The sequence below is a fragment of the Balaenoptera acutorostrata genome, chromosome 1 (genome assembly GCF_949987535.1).
Source record: "Balaenoptera acutorostrata chromosome 1, mBalAcu1.1, whole genome shotgun sequence".
Classification (NCBI taxonomy): Eukaryota; Metazoa; Chordata; class Mammalia; order Artiodactyla; family Balaenopteridae; genus Balaenoptera; species Balaenoptera acutorostrata.
This window is the reverse complement of record NC_080064.1, coordinates 147734725-147761911: the sequence shown is the minus strand read 5'-3', so window position 1 is coordinate 147761911 and position 27187 is coordinate 147734725. Positions and strand designations below refer to the sequence as shown.

At 36.2% G+C, this 27187-nt stretch overlaps 1 protein-coding gene across 6 annotated transcripts in view; it reads right to left on the bottom strand.

The window, feature by feature from the left end:
- The window catches only part of HMCN1 (hemicentin 1), a 530431-nt gene that overhangs the window by 302724 nt on the left and 200520 nt on the right, over positions 1 to 27187 (bottom strand). For 5 of the 6 annotated variants that reach the window (XR_009008571.1, XM_007166971.2, XM_057547914.1 and 2 more), the window contains exons 7-11: positions 21037 to 21157; positions 19764 to 20027; positions 18313 to 18457; positions 14316 to 14437; positions 9217 to 9492 (exon numbers count right to left, since the gene is read on the bottom strand). Coding sequence is in view for 4 of the 6 variants with exons in the window: in XM_007166971.2 (XP_007167033.2) it covers positions 9217 to 9492; positions 14316 to 14437; positions 18313 to 18457; positions 19764 to 20027; positions 21037 to 21157 (928 nt within the window). In the remaining 2 variants the exon portion in view is untranslated. Of the gene's footprint in view, positions 1 to 9216; positions 9493 to 14315; positions 14438 to 18312; positions 18458 to 19763; positions 20028 to 21036; positions 21158 to 27187 lie in introns of those variants that run through there. The other variant, XM_057547919.1, reaches the window with a different exon arrangement.

Genomic DNA, 27187 nt, shown 5'->3' with positions numbered 1-27187 from the left:
CAGAGAAGAGAGGATTTTTAAGGCAGTGAAAATACTCTGTATGGTTACTATGATGATAGATACATGTTATTATACACTTGTCCAAACCCATAGACTGTACAACACCAAAAATGAATTCTAATGTAAACTATGGACTTTGGGCGATTATGATGTGTCAATGCAGCTTCATCACTTGTAACAAATGTACCACTCTGGTGGGAGATGTTGATAATGGGAGAGATTATGCATGTGTTGGGGCAGGGAGCATATGGGAAATCCCTGTACCTTTGTTTTAATTTTGCTGTGAATCTAAAACTGCTCTGAAAAAAAAAAAAATAAGTCTTTTTAAAAATGTGGCCGCCCATTTTACAAAAAAGGGATTATTTTTACAAATTATCATGCAACAGGCATAGAATCAAAAGCATATGAAAGTGGATCTACCTAGCACTTCTTGAAGGAAAGATTTTAAGATCTGGTAATTAATTTATCTTGCTAGACAAATTCATCTGCTACCTTAGTTATCTCATCAGGGAAGCAACCTACAATGGGACTGGACGAATATTTAGTTTTGGGAGTCCAGTTTGAGTCACAACCTCCCATCCTTCCAGCTGTCACTTCCTGACTCCCATACTTCCCTTCTCCAAGTTCATCATGGCCTCAACTCCTTTGAACCTTCTTTTTTATTCCAATCTATCAGACCATGCCTTTAACCCTCTCTTCTTTCTTCATCCAGCCTAAACTCCACGGAGCGTCACTACAAACACTTTTTATTCCCCAATTACCTTGTCTTTTGCTGAACCAACATCACAAAACCACAAACCTATATGATCCTTCTAGGTGTATTTTGAAAAGATTACTGAAGACAGCACAGGAAAAAGCAAATCACACCTTCGTGAGGACAAAGCTTCCAATTCAGTCAGACCCTCTACTCTCAGCAAGCTCACATTTCTGTGCCCTCATTTTTCCATGGCTTTGCACGTGTAGAGTTCTCCATCTAGAAAGACTTTCCTAACTTCTATCTGGCAAATGCTGACTCATATTCCAGTGGATACCTCAGACACCATCTCCTGTGTGAAGCCCTTCTCAATCTCCACTCATTACTGAGACAGTATTCAAGGCTCCTATAGTACCCTGGTGAAGTTCCTATCCCATTGGGTAATAGATATTTATTTTTTAAACTTAGTTATGTCCTTTTTTGTACTGTGGACTTACTGAGGGGAAGGATGTTGTTTTCTTCTCATTTATATCCTCAGCAAGGAGCAGAATGCCTGACATTTAAATTTTTGGTGAATACATGAGTGAACGAATACATGTATAAACAAATGGACAAACAAGATACCACCTCTGACCTTTTGTAAAAATGTGTTTTAAGTCAAGGCACTTCATACATTTCAGTATTGGTTTCATTATTATGGAAAAAAAGTATACCTGACATAGTATGATTTAGATAGTGCCGTGGGAAATAGCATAAATGAAGATCTCATCAATATAACAGCTATCTATCAGCTTTGCAGTCTCAATAATCAAATGCTCCTAACATATCCTACCCTTCTGCAGATGCAGCAATAAGTACTCCTATTTTGGGTATTAGCTCTACTTCAATTACAATACTTCAATTACAAATATCTAATCTTTAGAAACAGAATTTGCTTTTTAGCTGGGTCATTAATTTATAAAACAATAACTCAAAGAAACATTAATTAACGTTTCAAGGGAATCTGAATCAAGTCAATTTTTAGTACGTGTTCTGACATAGGATTTTTCAGACTTGGCAATAGTTCCTTTGCCTAGCTAAGCACTCTGCTTTTCATTCAGTCTTTCCACAGACATGCATGCACACAAAACTATGTGCTAAATATTATGTCAGGCACTAAAGACCCCCAAACTGAAGAAAACTGGGTCCTGCCCTAATGTAGCTTACAGTCTAGTCATCTTACATGGTCTCTGTGTTCATATTCCCAGGTTCTCTCTTCTCTAGGCTGTTCCTTACCATCTGCTCTATCAGAACTTAGGTCAACGGATTCACCAAACTTTTTTTTTTATATATTTAGATTTAGATTTCCAGCTATTCTTTACCCATGTGACAGGAACTTGCAGACACTTTGTATCTTTTCTATTTAAAAAAAAAATTATTTCAGTACTCTCACTTTCCTATTCATACTCAAGGACCCTTTATTTATTTTCTCTTTTTATACTTTATTCTACGCACCTGTACCTTAGACCTGCTAATAGCATGTGTAGGCATTTCTGTACACTATGCAGAATGATGGAAAGACCTAGTTCAGATCTGGGCTTTGCCACTTGCTGGCTTTGTAACCTAGGGCAAGCCACTAACCCCGCAGATACAAATACACACAATTTGTGAGGGTTAGATGGCATAATGTATGTCACGAATTCTCAAAAGTTTTTAAATGGATAACAGTGGATTGAAGTGCTTCATTTGGATAACTTAGTGGATTGAAGTGCTTCATTTGGATAACTTAGTGGATTGAAGTGCTTGCTGATTCCTCGTCTGTTCTATCTCTTCCCAGCAGTCCCTGCACTGTAAAAGTTATCACAGCCCATCATTTAACCTCTCCAACATCTGGATATCTTTCTAGCCCACTTAAATCCATCAGGCTTGGCTTAATACACATTTTCTAATGGTCCATTTTTGCTGGAAATTAAAATGTCCTTGGTGTAAAGCTTCTTTATAACAATTTCTCATATACTTGAAGTATTTATTAGGCCATCGCATCCCTTTTTTTCTTTTTACAATGTAAATAACTCTAATTCTTTAACCTTCCTTATAACTTCTATTTAAAGACATTTTAATAATGTTTCTGTCTTCCAAGATTTAAAGAAATAGGATTCTTTCTAGCTACAAATAAAGTGGTCTAAGATCTATATACCACATAGATGCCTTGCATGAAAGACAAAAAAATGAAATGCATAATATTTATTTATACATTTTACTGCATGGAATTGAATCGTATTATAACAGAAGCTTGCCCCTAACCATGGAGTCAGCAGAGTACATTAGTCAGATAAAGTAAGTGAATATTAAACTTTTCTCTTCATAAAGTTTACAGTCAGCCTAGACAGAAGTAGGAAGGAAACATTTCTGTAGGAAAACTACACATTCTGTGGATATCACTGCAGGATATACTTGATGTAAAATTTCACTAGAATATTTTCCTTCAAATCTAAAAGCCTCCAACTCACTCCTTATTAGATCCCTAGTATTCCATAGACAAAAAAACCCAGTATTTTAACAGAGCATCTTATTCATTTGTGCTGATTCACACTGAGACATCAAAGAACCAAAGCAGTGAATAAAATTAACTTTTAACAAGTAATGACTTAGAAGTTTTAAGTATATGATTTCATCTCATCTAAATGAAATCCACAAAGATGGCACTAGTATTTGAAACAGACATACACATGTCTCAGGTCAACCTCCAAAAATAAAAAGCTTAACGAGCAAGACTTCAATGTATTAAAATGTCTAGGAAAATAGATGAGCTAATTAAATTCAATTTTTATTATTCAAACATAGATACAGACTTCTATAAGTGAAAATTTATTCCTGTGAAAATCTTGCAAAGGGGATTTTCATGATTCTCTTACTGGACTATTAGTTATAAGAAAACCTAATTTAATTATCAATTAATATTCTGCATTTCTCCTTTTTCTATTACCTCACTTGGGTTCAGAAATGATTTAAACCAGATTACTCTGTGATATAATCCTATAAAATTCCAGACCTTTAAGCTTTCAAATATGATTTTTTGTACTGTCAAAATTTCTCACTTGACACTTTTTGAGACGCATTATTTCCTAATTTTTCTTAATTATTCCTTATTTTTAAATTATCTCCTATTTACTTTCTTAATTATATCTTAATTATTTTAAATATAAAAGTGATAAAGCAAATTTATAGAATATTTAGCAAAGAAGGAACACATATTACCCACATATAATTTGATCTCCCCAATAAAATTAATGTCAGCATTTTCAAAACTTTTAAAATCCTATTTACACAAAGGTTTAAGATAATTCATTTCTATTGAATACTTTTTTTCAAGTACATAAAAGCATAAGTAAAAAGTCACTTATAGGTCCATTGCCACCAACAATCACATTTTTCTATATATCAATCTAGTTTTTTTTTTCCTCCTAGCAGAACTGTGTGTGGCTTTTATTTGATTGTTATTTTGTTTGCATAGCTGTACTTCTGAGTCTTGTGGTAAACCCTGCTTGAGGTAAGCAGAGTTTTCTGAAAAGTTTCCTGTGTCTAGTTATACCATGATCTCCACAGTGAGGAATTCTCATAATGAAGTAAGCGTGTCAACCCATTCACATTCTCTCATGCTCATTAGTGAGACTGATTGAACAGCCATAGTTTCTGCGATCAGCATTTCTTTTCAAGGCTCTTCTGATAAATTGATAATGAGCCTATTAGTCACTGAGGGAAATTAGAGTGATGGAAAAAGGCCACTGGGACATTTGTTTCTGCTGCTGCTGGACTCAAAATTCCATGATGCTGCCAAAATTGAAGTCTTTAAAATGTCCATGGTCTTAGTAAGAACTAAAATCCCACGGGGAACATCTGAGTGGCTGACTCTAGGTAATGTGACCTTCAAGGGTTTAGGGAAAGGTAATTATCTGATCTCATTTGCTTTCCACCTTCTTTTTTTTTTTTAATTGAAGTAGAGTTGATTTACAATGTTGTGTTACTTTCTCCTGTACAGCAAAGTGAATCAGTTACACAGATACATATAGTCACTCTTTTTTAGATTCTTTTCCCATATAGGTCACCACAGAGTATTGAGTAGAGTTCCCTGTGCTGTACAGTAGGTCTTTATTAGTTATCTATTTTATATTTAGTAGTATGTATATGTCAAACACAATCTCCCAATTTATTGCCCCCCTTCCCCCCGGTAACCATAAGTTTGTTTTCCAAGATAGTAAAGAATTTCTCTCCAAATTACAGAACATGTTCAGACCCTAAGAGCCAAAATATGACAGGCATCCACTTTAATTACTTTCCAGCCTTTAGCATATCTGAGAAGTTTGACACCAGTCTGATTTTATCCCTCTGTTTACAATGTATTGGTTTAGTCTGTATGCTGTGGAGTTTTTTCCTCTCATATTAGTAATTTGAAATTTCAGCCAGGATGTGTCTAGATGAAGTTCTCCCTTCATTGACCTTGCTTGATTTGCTCACTCAGGACAATTTTTTTTTCCTCCCTAGTGCACTTTTCTTCAATTATATCTTTGACTATTTTTTTAGTTTCAGTTGTCTTTGCTGTGTACCTATATATGTTATATACCTATAAACCTTAAAGTTCCATTCTTTGTTTTCATTTCTACTTAAAAAATCATATTATTCGACTCTTAGTCCTTTGCCTCAATATTCTGAAAGAACTTCTCAAGTTTATGCAGCACATCCCTGATTTTATTTTATGTAGTACAAATTCTGTTCTTCAGTATCTCTGATTCAGACTGCATCATAATATTGCATTTTTAACATCAAATCCCTTTTTATTTCTTCCATCACACTTGCTATTGTCCTTTCATCTTAGCCAGTTCTTCCTTTATAAATATATACTCCCACTTAAAGGAGGATAGGTCTTTCTGAAAGACAATGGTGACACTAAACATTTTTTTTTCCAGTCTTTAGAATAAACAACTACTTTCAGAGCATCCATTTCTTCTAAGTCTTTTCCCCCACCTTGTTTGGTTCCCCAGTATTTTTTTCTTAGGTCCTATGCTTTATTTTTTCCTGTTCTGCTGCATCTGTTTTGATAATCTTCTGTTTATTAACCCTCAAATGATGTGGCATCTCTCCAGACTCAGTGTCAGTCAACAAAGTGTTTGAATGGACCTAACTTCATTCTCTGTCTACTTTTGTTCTAGTTGAACCCTCTTTGCAGCTCTGTAGCTAAGAGTCTGATGTGCATAGCTCCTTGCCTGATTCTCACCCATGATGCCCTTCTGGCTGAGATGGGCTGCTCCCCTCTGCTACCATTTGTCTCTAAAATCCCTTCTGACATACCCATCCATGTTTCTCTTGCTTCCAAATATTTTCACTTGGTGAGAAACATATCTCAGGTTCCAATTTTTTACATGGTGCCGGGTTGCCTGTCCACTTCTTGTGCTACTGTTTTCCTAACTAGATGGTTATAGCTATTGATAGGTTTAAGGAGATAGCATGCTGGCTCCCTAAAGAGTAACATTTTCTTTCTGAAGCAAACTATGAAATGAAGGAACAGAGATACATCCTCCCTGCTTTCATGTGAACATAAGAAAAGATGGACCACTGATTGAAATTTTCATTCCATTGAACTTAAAATATAAGTGAAGACTATATACTTATTTATACAAATAAGAATCTTTATATATAACCTAAAAAATTCCTCCCCAAATTTTTGCCACTGTATATTGCAACTGGCTTTTAGTATTCTTCAGTTTTGTCTTTTTGAGGTCTTTACAGATATTTTACTGTTAATGAGAAGAGGTTGCAGTAGCTAGACATATACTATTTTTAACCAGAAAATCCTTGCTAACTACTACCAAAATTTGTAAAATCTGGATGTTTAACTTTTAAAAGTATTCCAGGACTTCCCTGTTGGCACAGTGGTTAAGAATCTGCCTGCCAATGCAGGGGACATGAGTTCGATTCCTGGTCCAGGAAGATCCCACATGCCCTAGAACAAGTAAGCCCATGTGCCAGGACTACTGAGCCTGCGCTCTAGAGCCTGTGAGCCACAACTACTGAGCCCGTGTGCCACAACTACTGAAGCCCATGTGCCTAGAGCCCATGCTCCACAACAAGAGAAGCCACCACAGTGAGAAGCCCGCGCACTGCAACGAAGAGCAGCCCCCGCTCGCCGCAACTAGAGAAAGCCAGCACACAGCAACGAAGACCCAACGCAGCCAAAAATAAATAAATAAAATAAATAAATATTTTTTAAAAAGTATTCCAGATAGAAACAGTTTCCAAACAGATCTGTGGAGGCAGAGTAACATAAATGAGGTTATAAATTAAGCTACTGATTCCCCTGTAAGCAAGAAAAATATTCCTAAAGTGTGTATTCAATCCAAGTAACTATTATATCTTTTAAGCTTTCTTGAACTATTTTTTATTTTTGTTTTTTAAAACATTTAACTGCATAAAAATGAAATTAATTTACAATTTATGATTCAATGTCAATAGTTGGCAAACATATTCGCATGAATTATAATCCTAGGTACAGCAGTTTATTTCATCAAATATCCACTGCTTTTCAATAATGTATTCAACCATAAGATAATCAGATGGCTACAGTTAACTAGAGTCTCTTATTTTTTATTAAACAGTGCCATCAATTCTAGAACATATTTTGTTAGATTTTTAAAACAAATTTTTCATCAAAATTGTTCCCTCAAACTCAAGACCAACTAGACAGGCTATAAAATAATGCCTCTAAACAGATTTACACCACTAGAGATTATACAGCCTAGCCAGTAATCATGTAATGACATGTGTTTTTTGTATTTATATTTTGCACATTATGTAACATCTTACCTCAGAACTTAAATCATTAGATAATAATGAGTCTATTTTACCAGAAAGAAGAGAGTTTAGGGTTTCCTTTAAAAGTATGCATTTCTATATCATAGGATTCATACTTTGGAATAGATTCAAATGCTGTTTTGGAAAATGCTGTCCCTGAAACCACCTGAGAGGTCTGTTATAAATGCAGATCCCCAGGCCCTATACCAGGCCTGTGAAATTAGAATCTCTGGGTGTGGGGTTAGAATTTCTGCTTTTTCAAAAGTTCCTTGGATAATTCTTTATTCATGAAAGTTTGAGAATCACTGCTCAAATTGACTAAACAATACTAAAGGATTAAAAATTAATCTGGGGAAACAAGGAAGGCTCTGATTTTATTTTACAATCCCATTCTAAGGGACTCCAGGGAAAGAACCAAGGTCACATTTCAGAAATCCATGAGCACTTATCCTATCTGAAACAATCAGTTTGGTAAAAATACTTCCAAAACTCTAGTAACTCAAGTTACTACTTGTATTGACTCAAATGATCTAGGTAGTTGACCACGTAGAAATGCAATGAATCATTTACCAAAGTAATGTTCCCCCAGAGGTTTCAGCAGATCAACTAACAAAAGACACACAGCCATACAGTCGGATTGCAGAATATATCTCAACTACCAGCGAGAAAACCAGAATCAGATGTCAACCATTTTATTAAGTCTCATGGCAGTTTCACTTTTTTGCCATTAACAACATTCCAAGAGCTAGCCTCCAAAACTCAGTGGTCACTCTCTTAGATAACCATGTTAAAAAAACATCTGACAGTGTTACTTGAGGCATGTTATAAAGTTGTTGCTAGTACCACAACCAAGGAGCCAGACCCGATTCCGATGCAATCAGTCTCCCACATCAAGGATTTGAAATGAAATATTCTGCTAAGGCAGCAACCGAACCTTTCAGCTAAACTGTGTAAAACTGCCAAGAGTAAGTTGTTCATTACATTAAGACTCTAGAGACATTTAGAAGCCAATTATGATTCTACTGAAAGAGATACTTAGGAATAGTTTCTGATCTTCATTTGATGGTAGTGATTAGACCACATTGTTAATGCACTTGTTTTCAGCTATCTGAAGCTATCATTTAGTCTATATAGACAACTCAAGTTTGGCTTACCATTAGCTTACTTTCAGTAAGTACCCTGTGTGTGTGTGTGTGCGTGTGTGTGTGTGTGTGTCTAACATAAATAAGGTAAAAACAGCTCTGCTAAAGTTTCAATAAAATTTCACCTAGATGAGAAACATCTTAAAACTTAATTAAACCGTAAAAGTAAATTAAATATGCAAATAATGCACTCAAATCGGGAAAACAACGTTTTTTATCAATTATTAGCAATTAGTTTTTTTTTAAAGTTCACAGGATAAATGAGAGAATTTAAAACCATTAAATCATCCAGAGACAATTTCTATTTCTATTTGCTTAAAATAAAGGTCTTCAACTACTAGGATTAGCTGTGTTTGTTTTAAAGTCACCTATTTGTTAGTGATGTTTTAGTTTCCAGTTTAGTCAGCTTCAGACCCTCAAGGTCCACAAGCATTCTATCTTTCAAAACTGTAATTGTTTGCGTAGATACCCTCAGACAGACAACTTAAGGGAATAGAGATCGAAGAAGGAAGGCAGAAAGACGCCATGATTCAGAAGTAACCATAAGCACAGTACCTTGCACTGTGAGGAAAACCGACGCAGACGATGATCCTCCTTCATTGGAAACCACACAGTGATATTCTCCGGCATCGCTGAATTTCACACTCCTCAGCTCCAGGGAAAGGTTGGCCAAGATCCTCATTCCTGCTGGATCTGCCAGCCTGACATCTCTGTCATTCCTCTGCCAGGTTAGATTGTAATCCACTGCACTGATGACGAGACAGGTCAAAAGTGTTCTTTCTCCAGGAGTGACTGTAACATTATTAGGCACTTGGATGACTGGCGGGGGTTCTGTGTGAAATGAAAAGATTCAAATTGAAAGATCCAGAAGTCATTTTGCTCACTCATAGAGGTGGTTTAAAAATTTAATGAGCATGTGTCGAATATCTAGTAGGAAAGATGCAGTACAACGGAACGTATTCATTAATACATATGTCTGTCACCCCAAGAAAATTATCATCTAGTTGAAAAATGCTTTCAATAGGAGTGCATGTTTACATACCAAAGTACACTCAAGTCCAAATCCATAAATTATAGATATGAGGATCAAAGAGGCATGGCAAAATGATATGACTTGACTGATTCAGGATTGCAGAATGAGTCAAATTTTGATTTGAATTTTGAAGAAAGTAGCATTTATGGATTTTTAAAATTTAAAACCATTTATTTAGTGTTTCAAAGAAAATAGCGCATGAAGTATGGTAGATATGGAAAAGATACAATGGTATCAGCTTTAAGGGGATTATAATCTTATTCAGACACAGTACAACAGTAGAGTAAGATGAATTTCTCCCAGTGAAGATGAGGAATGTTTGATTTAAGCAAGTCAAGTTAACAGTAAGGCATAGACTTTTAAAAAAATTATACACATAGGACCATGTACACAAAAGGCATTGAGTAATGCATGCGCATTTCAGATGTGGTCAAAAGGCACTTACTAATTAAATATTTAACTACATTTCTAGAGAAAATCACATATTGCTCTCGTTAGGTTTGAGAATACTGTAAATCTAAATGCCCCTGTAAAGCTCACTCTGCCCAAATGCTTTAAAATAACCTGCCATAGCAAGCCATTATTGAGCAATAATATAGCAATAAAAACTAGCTGGAAACCCATGTGTCTGTTTCAGTTTAAATGTGAAAGAGTATCAGATATTCAAGATCCAATTTTATACTTCGTTATTCAAAACTATATATACGTGCAGATGAATAACATAAGCCTGAAATAAAACCTGGAAGTAATATGCCAAAACCATAGTGGTTATCTCTGAGAGAGAAAAATGTGTATATTTTTCATATTTTCCTTTATATTTATCTTTGTTTTCCAAACATTTTTAGAGGAGTATATGTTATTCTAAATCATTTAAAAAATCCTTAATTTTTACAATTCTGCCATGTTTTTAAAATCTCTTATGAAAATAGCTAATGAATCAATTGGAAAGAGTACATGAGAAAGTTAGGAAGTTCTGACTGAAGTCTGGTTAGGTTTGACAGATAAAATACAGGATGTTTTGCTAAATTTGAATTTTAGATAAACATCAAATAACATTTTAGTGTAAGTATGACTCATGAAATATTTGAGACACATTTAACTGGGCATCTTATGTTTTTATTTGCTGAGTCTGGCAAACATAGGCTGCCTAGCTTTATCCCTAACTAGCTGCATGACCTTAGATAAGCCAATTTATTCACAATGTTTGTTTCCCTATTTGAAAAATGAGATGATTAAATTAGGTAATCTGAAAGACCCTTTCTAGCACTAAGGCTCTGTGATGCTAACATACAAGATGGTATGGACCATCAAAGACCCGGAGGCGAGTATTTGTGAACACGTGTTGACACCCTATCAAAATCTTTTTGAAGACCACAAAACACTTTGTGTGGTTTTCTTTTTTTGTTCTTTTTAAACAAACTTCTTCAACTAGACTAGGGATTTTTAGAAAATGTAAAATCCCAAATTATGGGCATACAGGGGATGCTGGGTGCACACCTAGTTCCTTCTCAAGGACCTAGGCACTCATATCCCTAGCTGCTCTGCTTGTTGTCTACTGAGCTCATGGCCAAGGGAGCTAACATGCTCGGGTTAGGCCCCCTTTCCAGCGCAGCCCACTTCCAGGGACCACTTAATGAAGGAAAAAGACGCAGCTCTCTTGCCTCAATTCAGGGTTACCCCAGCTCCAGAACTCCCTGTAGGATCAGCTGAGGGTCCTGTTGTGATTACATCACAGTTTAACTTCTTCCACTCCCTTACAGGTGCTCTTCTCTAGAAAACTCAGCAATAACCCTCTTGCGTGCAAAATCTGCCTCAGAGTCTATTTCCTCTTCAAATATAAATTCAAATAAGTAAAATGCCAACTTTCTGCTAATATCCAGGAGGAGAGGAGATTTTAAATATGACATACAATACCATCACTGCATAAATATGTACAGATAATAAATAGTATATGCACTGAAATATTTATGCACACATCAATAAATTTGGTGGTGATGGAGGAGATGACGAAGGAGAATTACAGCAGTTTGCAAAAGAGGCCAAGATAACAAATTACTGGAAACAGCCTGGTCCTGGGAGGATGAGGGGGAGTCATTCCTAAGTGAAAGAATGGCTGAGGCTAGGATCAGGGGACCAGAGATGAAACCTCAAAACTGAGAAAGAATGATAAGCATAGGCCTTGTGACATTAGGTAAAGATCGCTGGACTGAGAGTCAGGAGGCCAAGAATCTACTTCTCACTACCTATCCATCTGATCAGAAATGGGGCACCTGCCTGCTCTGGGCTTCAGTTTCTTTAGCTGCAACATGATGAGGTGGTATAATATTATTTCCAAGTCTTATCCTGCTCTAAAAGAGTATCCTGAAATTAAAATTTAAGATTGCCTGCCACTGACATGCCCTTGACAAGTTTTCTCTTTTCAATTTTACTTAAAGCCAAAATTTTGGTATTGTGTGTATGTGTGCATTGGGGGTGGGGGACATTATGCAAAAAAAATAAATTCAGTAGAGAAAATTAATATAAAGTACAAAATATCATTTGTAAAGAATTTTTTCCTGCTTCTGCAGTTCTGTTCATTGGTTTCTATATGTTTATATGCAATAAAAGAGGTATAATTCTTTTTACACCCATTTTGCATTTAAAACCAATATATCAATAACCAATATCTCCAATGAACCAAAAATCCTTAAAAATGTTGGCTAGAAGGAAATGCTGGAAAAAAAAAATGAAGTAACATATTGCTGGGAGCTTTAACTTTTCTTGAAACAGTTCTTGGGTGCTATTTGACTTTATAAATGTCCATCCACAGTGATACAAAAACAACACCGTTCCATCATGCCGTGTTTTCCCAACACTCCTGTCCAAAATATAAGATCTAATTATCCTGTGAATTCACATCTGATTCTGGTGTGCTGGTTAGTAGTGACAGTAGGGTGGCTGAGCCAGGACCTGGGTGGAGGTTTGAGGCTGGAAGATTAAACAAAAGTTAGCCCAGAAAGAAATGTCCCCTCTTTCAAGTCCAAAGGTGCACTTGCTTGCTACTTCTGCTGTTACAGTCATTGCCATACAATCCACGCTTCTGCCTTTCTTTCATAATTAACCAGTGGGACACAATTCCTGAAAAGTGGCTTTGGTACAGTACAACTTCCTAGCGATACCATGGCTTGGCCGGCACAGATTAATACTAGAAGGGCACGTGTAGAGTGTATATTTGGAAGTTACTGACACCACAGGGCCAAATTCTTTGCAATCAGTTCATGAGTTCTTTCTGGCACTTTCCAGTTATTTATGCAAGATGTCTGAATCAACTCACTCAAACCTCTTTCCCTGTTGTCCTTCCCTTAATTAATATTGCTGGGAAAAAACCCCTCAAGTGCTCAAGTGTTTGTTTCTCCAGAAGCTGAGGAATGTTGACACGATTCCAATGCTTTTCATAATTACTGGAGATGAAAAAATGAATAGTTTACGATGCATGTCAACTTGCTAAGTTGTTTCAGAAGACGAACTTAATTTTTCTAAGAATAAGAGAAAATGAATAATTTACTGCAAGAAGAACAGGCTTGCACGCCTCTGTTTTAAAGTTCAGCTTGGACTTAATGATAACAAACATAAATCCTAGGCTTCTAAACAGCCCTACAGTTATAAAGCTACTTTTGTCTTAAATTTTCCAAAGAAAATGCACATCAATACTAATTTGACAATTCAGACATTGTTATAAACTCAACAGGCACATTTAGGTCAGAAGAGGCTTACTATTAAACACACAGCAACCCTAGGCTACGAGGCAGGTAGAAAATAACTGAGTCAAAACAAAGTTTTCAATAAATTCTAGATATATGCTGAGTAAGTGGCTTAAGTCCTGATCAATGATGATATATGGTAGTCTGTTTGGTTTCTAATTGATAATGGTAGTCTTTTTGGTTTCTAATCTGGGAGATTAGAGGAAAAAATGAATTTTTTTCACTAAAATATATTCTACCTTATAAAATAATCTGAGCCTTGCCCATTTATTCATAGGAAACATACTATTTAAATGTAAATTAATTAGCATGATTTCTGCCTTTCTTAATATCAATATTGTAGCCACTGAGGTCCTATGTTTTTTGAATGTGATACTTTCCTTATTGTCCTCAACTTAGATGTCAGAATCCATTCACAAAAGCACTCCACTCATTATAAATATGGGAGAGGGAAGGGGAAAGTTGAACATTGCTATAATCATAATGGATCTCTCCCTTTTCTTATATTTTATTTTTTCAAAGGAAAATACTATATGGAGATTAAAAAATATTTATTAAGCCCCTATAATAATAATAATGATAATAACAACAACAACAATAAAAACAGCTAATGTCTATTAGGTGTTTCTATGTGCCAGACTCTCTTCTAAGTGCTTAACATACACTATCTCATTTAATCCTCACAGTTTCTCCATGAGATAGAGACTGTTACTCTTATTGTCATCATTTTATAGTTAGGGGATCCAAGGCACTCAGTTCTTAAGTAATTGGCCCAAGGCAGGTCACACAGCTAATATGCAATGAAGCCTGGATTAACAAACATCCCATTTCCATAGCTGCATTAATACTTAGGCAACTGCAAAGCAATTAGGGATAATTACCTGACACGTCAAAGAACGTCTGTGCCCGTCCAGTCCCTACACTGCTGACAGCAATGCACTCATAGGAGCCTTCATCAGACAAAGTGACCTGTTCAATATCCCAGGTCACACGGGCCGATTCTCTGGGGTAAGAAAATAGAAGCATGTTTAGTTACTACAAAAACAAGACCAAATTGAAAACAGTGATTCCACTATTTGTTTTATGCATTCAAAAGAACAGCTTAAAAAAAGTTCTTTATAGCTTAAAATTATACAGAGTTCTTTTATTATCATAATTTTATCGATAAAATTATGCAGAGTTCTTTACAGCTTAAAATTATACACCTTTTGTATTTTAATTAGAAAGTTAAGCTTTGCTACTCTGAGCAAAAAACATAACAAAGACAGTAAGTTCTGTTGTTTTTTTTTTTCTATTGATCTTCATAGGCTCTAACAAAAGAATTCACTTCCACACAGGGAGATCAGCTCAGTGCTTTGTGACCACCTAGAGGGGTGGGATAGGGAGGGTGGGAGGGAGGGAGACGCAAGAGGGAAGAGATATGGGAACATATGTATATGTATAACTGATTCACTTTGTTATAAAGCAGAAACTAACACACCACTGTAAAGCAATTATACTCCAATAAAGATGTTAAAAAAAAAAAAAAAAAAAGAATTCACTTCCAAATGTGAGAGAAACTTGAAAGAGGCAGAGGATAGAAGAGTGGAACTTTTTTACTGAGAAAATATCAGGGAGACATCTTTAATCTTCCCTCAAAACTCTTTTAATTCAAACTAATGATCATTTTACAACTTTTTTTTTTTCCACATTTTCACATTCATATGTCTTTCTTTTTTTCTTTTTTGAACAGGCCTGTAACTTTGCTGTTGAGAACTATAGCCTGTGTCTGTGTCCAGTTAGGGTCACTGGAAATTTCTTTAGGAGACATTCTCTGGCTATGTCAAAACATAAGATACAAAACTGGCACAGAAACACTCTTTATATCCTCTCTCCTTCCCCTCTCATTTCCAGGTTTTGGTCATGTTCAGTGAGGTTCTAGCCAAAGCAACTCAACCAGTAATTTACAAGTGTGAAGGCAGAAAACAGACTTTTTGGTTCCCAAAAGATAAATTCTCTTTAACTTTCTTATATATAAGCTCTACATAAGGTTATATACCATAACTGGTTCAATCTATGTATATAATGAGTAAAGAAAAAGATTATCAGTTTTATAGTCAAAGTTGTCATTTAGGTAAAATAAATCCCTTTGCTATATTACATATTCATTCATTTAATAAATATTTATACTTTGTCCTCTAACACTCTTCAAATTGTTTCTCATTTTTTGGAAATGTCTTAGTAATAGCTATTTAATCCTTGTTTAAAACATTCCAATAATCTATAAAACAAGCATTATATTGTTTTAAAATATAATTGCAATGTCATAAATATTTTCATAATTTTTTCTTATAATCATCCATAGCTATTTATAAACTTTTTAAACATTCAAGATACAGATGAGATGAAAAGCCCACTGCAGTCAAGACACCTTCCACTGAAGCTGAAAGTGGTACAAGATATGCTACCTCACAGTAATAACTCCAGATCTCTCCCCATCCGAATGAACCACACCCACCACCAAACCACTATGAAGAATTCACTGAACTCTTAATGTACATTTACCACTAACCTAGAGTTTGTAAGAGAAAGTCAAGACACAGGTTCCTGTCATTAGGAAAGTGAGAAAATTAGCAAGGTAATCCTTCCATGTATTTCAGCAACTGAGAATATTCACTTAATACTGTTTCCTTTCACTTGCGTCTGCATTAGGTGTCAGTGGTCCTTACTGTCACGTTCAGAAGAAAACGGAGTATGACTTATTCTATGCTGCATTGATCACCTAAGATGTATCTTGAATGCTTAACAGCAGTAGGCTAAGCCCAAATTTACAAATGCCATTGTCTAGGAGGTACTGTTAAGTTCCAGGAAGGCAGGAGTTTGAAATACACACATCTTTCATGTCTTCTGCAGTGCCTACTTCAGAGCCAAGCATATTTTAGGATTCATCAAAAACTCAGACATGCAGAAATTTTAGAATAGAAAATGACAATTCTTCTAGTCTTAAGGCCCTTTATTTAAAAACAAGAAAGTCGAGGAAGAAGGACAAGTAATTTATTCAAAGGCACAAAATGACTGTATGGAGTGCTTAGAGAACATTCTTTATAGTTATACTTGTTCCTCTCTTATTTATGAAATATTACATGAAAACAGTTCTCTTTTTCATGTACCCTTATCAGTTAGCATTAAGATTATATGGCCACGATAAAAAGTTTTGAAGGGATGACCTTTGGAACAGGGGAAGGAACATGTCAGATAGAAATGTGTCTTGTTACTGACGGAAACTAATTCTCTCCTACATCCCCTAGAGACCACAGCGACTCACATAACAAAGATCCAGTCATGCAGCTGGAGTTATTAGGAAATCTAGGGCAGAGATGTGCAAGTGAATTGGGATTAGAGTATCAAACCATCATCACCCATGCCCAATTTTGTCTTTAGCCTCTTACATCCAAAGAACTTAACAAATGTTAGCAAGGCATGTCACATCTCTGGGCCACAGAGCTGGAAAAATGAAAGAAAGAATCCTTGTGGTTTACCTCAGAGGAATTGTATGGAATTAATAAATTAATGCTTAGAAAGAATCTCAAGTGTCTTTGAAAAATGTTACTATTTAAACACGAAGCAGAATTGTTTGATTTCATCATTCAGCTATGTAACTTCATCATTTGATATCTTGGTCAGTTATGTTGCTGATTATTAAATATGCAGCTAAGGAAATCGTCAAGATGTATGTTAAGCAAGTAGCAGGAAATAATACGGTCCAGTCTTTAAACAAAGGAAAATTTTCTCAAGTTATAATGAACATTCTTGCCATAGCTTCTGCTTAAAATGACCCCATAAGGAGACTGTATAAGCTAAGACTGTCAAATATTTAACATGTTACACAAGTTATTTATGTGAATATTGAACTACCAGTGTAAAAGCTTTGTAAAATAATTCTTAGTTTTTCCCCCAAATGTAGTTTCATAGTTAAAAAAAAAAACGTTTTCCAGAAATCATCCTCTAGTTTTCAAGGCCTACTTAATTTTTATCATTAGAGTCCTTAAACTTGTCTAGAAAATTCACGCATCTTCACAACGGATGTTGGTGCCCTCTAGCCCACTTCCCTTGACTGTTGGCTGCGGTAGTGACCACACACGCTTCTTCTCCATCTGGCCCCCAGCACACACCTCGTTTCTACCCTTCTCCTCCTGGCTCCCTGGGCTCCAGCTACACTGGCTTCCTTCCCATCTTTCTTTCCCACGTGCCTGGTGGACTCTGGCCTTAGTGCATTTGCATTGCCTGTTCCTGGTGTGTGAATGCTCTTCCCTGGATATCTGTGTGATCTGGATATCTCACCATGTTCAAGTCCTTGCTCAAATGCCCCTACTCTGAATTTTAAAATTGCAACTTGGCCAAAACCACATGTACTCCACCAACCAGTAGTACGTGCCCCAGTTAACCTGCTCTACTTTTTGCCATAACACTTTAAATCAGATTCAGAGACATGTTTACGCTCAAGCCACTAAAGCTTAAGTTTCGGGGTCGTTCATTTGCAAGGACTGTTGCAAAGTTCAGTACCTAACTTTGTATTCATAATTTTGTGTTCTTTGTCTTATCCAGGGACCCTTAAACTGTGTAAAATTCAGATTCTATAAAAACCTGAATCAACTCTTAAATGTAGTCTAGCATTTATTATATTATCATATTATATTTATTATCTGTTTCTGTCTTCCTCCTTTACAATATAAGCTCCACAAAGGTTCAGAATTGTGTCTGTTTTGCTCACTGCTACATTCCAAGACTATGAAGCAAATAAATAAGAATGTCTAATGAAAAAAGTACATTAAAGTAAGTATCTACTTGTATTTAGATATTTAGTGCTATAAATTATTACTAATGGAAACATTTACACACTTTAAGTACTGATCTACTCCAAGTGTAACTCCATTTCTGGCAAAGCTCAAGGTAAAGGGCAAAAGACTCTCAACAGAGCAGTGAATTTGGCCCGGCTGCAGGTAGTATCCCGGGGTTTTCTCAGGCATTGTAACTTTGGGAGCATCTGGGAAAAAAAGAACATGGGCAAGAAGGTCACAATGATATTTGGTACTGCCTGTTAATCCATTCAAAAGCTTCATACTTAAATTATTCCAGTAAATTCTCTGCATTCCAGTTAATCTAAATCATGAAAAATCACTTTATCTTTCTTTGTTCAAAGGTTATTAATTTCTAGATTATCTCCATGGACCCTTTACTAAGGTACTCATTGAATCTAAGACTCCACTGATCTTAAGGCATAGCACTTTTTGTACCACCAAGATAGAAAACAAAGCTACCAGATAAGTTACAATACATCATCAATTGTAGAACATAGTTCAATTTCAAAAATGTAAAACTATGAAAAGAACACACATATCCTAGAATTGAATTCATAGGGCAACTGTTTCCAAAAAGGAACGAAAAAATTGATTTTTAAGAATCCAATAGCCTTTTTAAGCATTCAATTCAGGGGCTAACACAAATAACTTTGAATATTGCATATAAGGAAATACTAAGGTTGGTTCTATTATTTCCTTTCTACAGCTATTAACCAATAGCTATAGAGTGGTTCCTGAATTTCCCAAATCATAACCTTACGTATAAATGATAAACTGTTATCCCTCTACCCAAAAGTACAATATTAGAAACAATCCTTCTGTATCCTTGTCAGTCCATGGTTCAAGTTACATACAGTTCTAAAGTTTTGGTCAGAATCCAGGCATCAGCCTTGAGAAATAATAGCAAATATATAAGTAACTAGCTTACTAATTAACTAACCAAAAAAGGCAAAATCATCACCAGTTATTTGCAAGGAACTACTGTTCACAAAGTAGAAAGGTTTCTGACAATTGTATATAAACATTTAGCCAAATCAGATCACTAATCAAATATTAAACACATATGCCAGGGGGAGTAAAAGCACGAGAACTTCCCAGTTCAAATTCTCACACGGATTGAAGTAATCAAAATCCTCAGATCTACAATCACTGAGACTTAACATGAAACTTTGAATGTGATATTTTATGGTTAGGAAAACTTGTGTTACCTAAGCGTAAATGCTCTTCTACATGGTGACCCAGTAATAATGTGAGGATATTATTTTTGACTTTAGAGTCCATTCTTATTTTTCTTTTTTTTGGCCACACCGTGCAGCTTGAGGGATCTTAGTTCCTTGACCAGGGATCGAACCAGGGGCCCCCGGCAGTGAAAGCCCAGAATCCCAACCACTGGACTGCCAGGGAATTCCCTAGAGTCCATTCCTTACTCATAGGACCCCATCAACCCCTTAAACTATCAATAATCCAGTGCTGAATAAAGTGATTTCTTACCTGGGACGATACTAGAGAAGGAAACACTTGATACTCTCTGGAAGAGATAATCATCCTTATCATAGCCTGTTACTTTGAGAAAGAAAGCTTCATTTGGTGGTGTAAAGTCAGAAATATTCCATATGCCATAAGGTTTTCTATCTGGATAATATTTAATAGGAATTGTCTTAAGAGAGCTGCCTGAGATACTCAGAAGTTCAAGACGATCTACTCTAGCTGGGATGGAAATTCCAGAAGTATTCAGCAGCACATAGGTAGGTATTCCTACAAGAGAAAGGATCTGTCATCATGTGCAAGTAACATGCACCTGAGGTTATCTATCAAATAAGTTTTGAATTATAATAACAGGTAACAAGGACATACGTATGAGTACTACAGACAGTGCCACAAATTGTGGCCCAGTTATAGAATCTTCTCTACATAAAAGACAGTTTATTCATGACCAGAGAAACTTAGGAAACCTTAAGTAATTATTTTCATGGTATTTAATCATGTTTATATGTAGAAAGAATGGAATTATGAATATTGTGTTATATATTTGTTATATGAATACTTTTAAAGATTCACTATTCTGTATCCTTCCAGTAACTGCAGCAATAAAAATAAAAGAACTATCAGAAAAAAGAAATTTAAAGTCACAGTAGGATTGAGCCTTCTTTTTAACTATAAATCTTCTTGCATGAATAAAACAAGAGGAAGAAGCACCTTTCAAATCAACAATAATTTCACCTTGGAACATAAGCACCTTTCAAATCAACAATAATTTCACCTTGGAACATATAATGCTACATGGTATCTTTAATGTTTTAACTATACACACACACACAGACACACACACACACACACACACACACACACACACACACGCAGCATTTTCACCTTGACAACAGGCAAGTAAGATGCTAGTAACGAAAAAGTCTCAAGATCTAGGTGATCAGTTTTCAAAGTTTAGTAAGTATAGGAATCAATGAGGTGCTTGTTAAAGTGTATATTCCTGGGCCCTACCTTCTGTGATTCTCATTCAGGAGATCTGGGGTGGGCCCCAGGAATCTTAATTTTTGATAAGCTCCCTGAGTGATTTCAATATCACTGGCCTTGGGACCACACTTTGAGAAACAGTTACTAGGTCAAGAGTGCGATCATATTTAGAATAAAGATGCTATGTTTCCCAATTTTATTGAATACCACAAAATTATAAAATCACAGACAGTCTGAGAACTATTTTGCACTTCAACATCTACTATGCCAACTGAAGTAATGCGAACATACAAACCTTGCACTGGTCTGCTGACTGTGTTTTTGAAGTCCAGGGTGGGATTTCGGGAAAAACCAGCTCGAAAATCAATAGTACTGAGGCCAGTGATGCGAACAGAGTGCCTTCCACTGCTAGACGTCTGAAAAATGTTTAATGACAAACTCTATCAGCAGTTGATCCAGGATGCAGGTCACACTAGACACTAACCAGTATGGGAAACTGCAGAGTATTTAACTAGGATTGATGTCCAATCATTGAGGTTTTGATCTGGGTGTTTTGAACTTAACTGTGATTCTGTAACTTCAATGCAAGTTTTGTAATACATATCCCAGGGGACTAAAGTACCGTTGAGTTTTATATTGCATGCCCAGTGGTAAAAGACAGAGGGGTGTAGTCATAGTGAATGGACTTGGTTCACATGGTGAATGTTCAGGAAATATTTGTGAAATGAACGAATGACTAAATCTTCTCCCCTAAATACCATCCAGGTTCTGTTATGGAAAATATTTCCCTTCTCTTTGCCTCTGGGAAGAGACAGCCAGAACAAGCACAAGAGCCGACCATTCTCCAGCTTTTAGCCAAACGGCATCCTCAGCTCAGCAGTGTCCAGCCAAGGCACTCAGTGCTCAAGATACAAATATGAGTAAAAAGAAGGTCCTGACCCTGTAAGGGTCTATGGCCAGTGAGACAGTCAGGTGGAGAAAGCGAAATCTTCAAGAGGATGCAGTAAATGCAGTGACAGAATTACAGAAAAGACACATAGAAATATGTATATGAAAGCATAGACTAGCCTGTAGTTCAGTTAACACCTCCTAAGGGAGATGAACAAGATATTGAATAGCTAAGCACTGAAGTTACCCATATGTGCATAAATAATAAATATTGATAATTTGGATTAGGGTCACAGGATAAAACACTAACATTTATTGGGCACTTCCTCTGTGCCCAGACTCTTTGAATACATTGGCTTATTTAATCTTTATTACAACCCTATAAGGTAGATATCGTCATTATCCCCACTGCACAGATAAGGAGGTTGAGACACTAAAGCTATTAAACAGTTTGCCCAAGTTCACAAGGTTTCCTAAATTTCCTATCTTGCAGAGGTGGGGCTTTAATGCAAAAGTCAGGCTCTGGGCTCTTTCCCACCATGCTACATTGTCTCCCAAGGGCAAGGTAAGTCAGAGTTAGCCTCTACATCAATATCTCTCCAAATATGATTTAAGGACCACCTATATCTATACCTACACAAAAGCACTTCAGTTACCTGCAAAAATATGGACTCTGAGCTCCAGCCAAGATTTACTGAATCAGAATCTCTAGTCAGTGGAGTTTAGGAACATGCATTTCAAAAACCATCTAAAGGCTTATGAACAAGAGTTCACCATTATTTTATTACATTGATCACTGAGATTTTTGTCTCAAAATAAAATGATTACATGATACCAGCATTTAGGTAAAAGCAGAATATAGGAGTAAGAGAAAGCATTCACAGGACACCAGGATGCCAACATGGCTCTCCATCTCAACATTGAGAAACACATATTTAGTTATCATAGCATGACAGAAGGTGCTAGAAAGATATATATATATATATATATATATATATATATATATATATATATATATATATATGATTTTAATATGGTGAACAGCTAGATTAAGCCACGGCATGGTTAAAGATAAGCCAGCTCCAAGGCTCGGCAAACCACACAGTTTTCCCTAAATCACTGTGACTCATTATTTGGCAATGAGGACAGAAAGGATGAGGAGATATGTCCCTGTTGCTACCAATCATATTCCTCATTGAGCAGAACTTGCAGGAACTCAGAGGAAAGGAAAATGAAGGTGAGGGAAAAGAAAAAAAACACATCTTCATGAAAACAGTGTTGTATTCTTAGTATAAATTATGCTGCTTATCACTATGGCTCATTTTCATAGGGGTAACAAAGGATTGTAAGTGTAAGTGTAGGAGTCTCAGTACCACCACTTATTGCATTATTTCTAAAGGAAAATGTGTTCTGAATTTCACATAACAGACAAGAAAAAAAAAAAACTACAATCATAAACCAATTTTAAGTCGAGGATTTCCTACAAGGCTATACAAAACCTTGCTAAGTCTAATTTCAACTGCTTTAGATAATGTAGAGCTATACTGAAGACACTATTGTCTACTGGTTTCTTGTAAAAGAGAAATGAAATGGTCAATATTATGAGTTGATTTAGATTTTTTCACTGACATCATCTATTGCTGTTAGTTGTCTTGCTGCTCAGAAAGTCCCTTATGATAAAACAGCTCTTGAGGCTACCAAGGGTAAATATCACACGCAATCCGCCTAGTGACTGTTGTCAAGTGCTAATCATCTACCAAGTGTCTGTGCACAAATCAACTGATAATGAGTCCATTTAAAAAATGTTGCTTAATAGCTAAGTGAGAAACCTAAAAATTACCTAAGTGTTTGAAAATACGCTATCCTGTTGCTAAATAATACATTAAAAATAAAGCTGAGTTGATGAAGAGGGAGTCCTTTACAATCTCTATAAAATTATTGGAAAATAAATTATTTTGATCCAAATAACATAGCAAAAAAGTAGGTGGAGATAAGGACATAGTTTTACTATTCTCTGAGAAATGCTAAGAATAGGAAGCATAATTAGTTAAGAAAATCTTAATTTATTTATATATTATACTGTAAACAGTAGGAATGCCTGCATAGAATTTAAAAGGGTTTGTAAGTAAATGATATTTCCAAGCGAGTCAGTTTTTATGCACAATGACATCCAACTCTGGGTTAATCAGAGTAATGGGAGCAAGGGACATCACAAATAAACCAAAATTATAGTTTAAAAATATAATGCAAAGAAAAATTTTAAGCTAACTTATTTAAAAATGACCTCTAGGGGCTTCCCTGGTGGCACAGTGGTTGAGAATCTGCCTGCCGATGCAGGGGACACGGGTTTGAGCCCTGGTCTGGGAGGATCCCACATGCCACAGAGCAACTGGGCCCGTGAGCCACAACTACTGAGCCTGCGCGTCTGGAGCCTGTGCTCCGCGACAAGAGAGGCCGCGATAGTGAGAGGCCCGCGCACCGCGATGAGGAGTGGCCCCCGCTTTGCACAACTAGAGAAAGCCCTCGCACAGAAACGAAGAGCCAACACAGCCAAAAATAAATAAATAAATAAAATGCAGGAATATTTTAAAAAGTAAAATAAAATAAAATGGTTGTTTGAAAAAAAAAAAAAGACCTCTAATACTCATGTCTGCATTTATCATTCTTGAATCATTCTCTTAAAAGAATTACAACAATACTTGGACATTATTTTAGGAACACAATATATCACATTAAATTTCTTCATGAGAAAGTGCCAATAATTTATTATTTTAATCTGTTTTCTTAAAGTAAGCTATTATTTTAGTCTGTTTCTTAGCTGAGTTCCCTTTTTTCAAGTATTATTGACATAGGAACAAAAAGATTTTATGTATAATGATGGTTAAACAAACCAGTAAATGGAAAAAGGAGAAAAGTACCAACATATACAAAATGCATTCTGTACAGCAGGCAAATCTTTTATGTAAATTATCACGTTTAATCCTCACAAAAGTCTCTGTGAGATAATACTATTATTATCTTCATTTCACAGATCAGAAGGGTAAAGTGACTTGCTCAAAGTCACAGATAAACAGTGGGTAGCAGACCTGGGATGTAAACTCAGTGAGGTTCCAGAAACTGACCTCTACTGCTACCCCATGCATTTCTCATGATCATCTCAGTGAACTGGATTATGCAGGTTTCGGGCTAAAAGCTGAAATATACCCAACTGCTCTATGTAATAGAAGAGTAATATGGAATTTCTGAGTCTATCCACAAGAGAGAAGCAGAAACAAAATGGGGAGAAGGAAGGATGGGGGGCAAGGAGAGAGCAAAAGGACACAACTCACTTCAAGATATGTCCCCAAATCTACAGGCAAATCTACTAAACTCACAAAAGATTCTTGTTAGTGGATTTCCTACGAAATTTTTGAAGGGCTGAGCTTTACCCTCCATCGAAGTACAAAAGATTAGAATCAACACACAAATAATCAGGAGGCAAGGAGACCAAAAGAAAGTAAGTCTTCAGGAAACTCCAGAAGCATTGGGAGAAGGCTTTGGATTCTCACATGCTATGGACAGAGTGGGGTTGGAGGAGAAATAAATGATAAGAAGGTCTTGGAGGGGCGAAGAAAATTCAGCTAATTCCGTAATGAAGTTAAACAGAGGGGAAGTCCAGCTGTGTATTTCTTATTCCTCTCTTCCCTTCTGAATTATTTTAGCCATCTTAGCTCCATTTTTCCATATACATAATTAAATTAGTAAGACAAAAATTACTGATTTAATGTTTTTCTATTTGCTCTTTATATCATGTAGCTTTAAACTGTGGGTTATAATAAAATTAGAATTTGGCTCCAAAAATCATCTCTCCACCACAGAATATCTAGAAGTATCACTCTGGCACAGAGCCATCCTCACCTCATGGTTTCTGTAGTTAAGAAGAGGGAAACCTTATGCTTGGAGCATAATGGCTCCAAACATAACAGGAAAATTTCTAGGCACTAGACACTGAACTGGGTTTGTATTGGCTTGAAATTCTGAGAGTTGTATTTTAAAGAGTATATTTATTCATACAATTTGTAAAGGTTCATAATGAGCTACACTACTATCCTGAGTTAGAATGTCATGTTGATCAAGTTGCAGAAGAATCTGAATCAGGAATACAGAGGCTGCTGTAGTATGAACAGACCTGAGGCAAAGATGAGGTTAGACTAGATACCTACTGGCATTCTATAATTGTAAATAGGTAGCCATAATCCACAAAGCAGTAAGAGGAAAGAAGGAGCAGAGTGGACCAGAGTGTAGGCTTCTGAATTGGAGTGAGTCTGTGAGGAATGAAAAAGCAGGACAGGCTGAAATACCATGAAGCAAGCACCATGGAGAGCTCCAGGGAAAATTAGTTGCTCCTCTGATACCTTCCTGGTCAGTTCTATTGCAGATGGATCTACTTTTAGTTTAAGGATAAAGGCTTATTAAATATTGAAAGCCCTCTCTACATTGAAAGCCCTTGAAGTCAATAATTATATCATATATATCACCTATAAAATCTTACTCAATAGGCACTTAATACATGTAGGTTTAACAAATGATACTAAAGTCATCCAAATGCTTAACGTTGGCACTTTTCCTTAGGTTCCCCTAGGACCAACTAATGCTAGAGTCATCAAGAATTCATTGAATTTTTCTAGACACATTATGCTAAGTGTGTTCACACATTATCTCATAAAATCCTGTTACATCCAAAAATGATTTTATAGCACCATAAAGAAACTGGGGCTCAAAGAAATGATTACTTGCCTAGGTTTAGACAGGAAGTTAAATGGCAATTACTCCAAGCTCAATACTCTTTCTAAGTCTATACACAGCATTTTAGGATAACATAATCTCTGAGTTGATTTGGACACTATGGCATAGAAAACAATAATACCACCCAACTATTCATTTGCCATTCTAAATTTCTAAATACACTCTCATTTAGGAGGGGTCAGGTTAGTGGAGTGTTGGTAAAATTTTCTCTGAAAAGAGAAAGCCCTAATTTGGGGTATGTGCCAATTTCTGTGATGTAAATACTACCACAGTGGCTGACTTCAAGCTCTCAACAGGATGTCACTGAACACAGAGCTGGGAAGAGAAAGTGCATAACTGACTCTACACGAGCCATTTATGAGCCAGCTCCCACAGACCATTAGGCCATGACAATAGTTCTGGCCAATGGGTTATAAAGGAAGTAAAGCGTGTCTGTCACTCACAAAAAATCCTCATCAGAGAAGTGACACAATCCCTTCCTTTTTTCTATTCAATGCACATTGTCCAGTCTCTTCCCCACTAAGAGAGGCCACGTGTTCAAAATATGATGGTGTCTCCATCAGCTTGGGTTCCTGAGTGACCATGTGAAGTAGAACACCTGTCAGCCCTCACAGGACATGTGACATTAATGAGGAATGAACTTTCTTGTATTAAGCCGGGAGAATTCCTCCTGGTACTAAATGTGAAGCATGCCCTGTTATAAACTGAATTAAAGTGTGATTGATAGAGCTGGCTTTAACTTCTCTCTCCTAAGGAGTTTCAATGTTTTATAA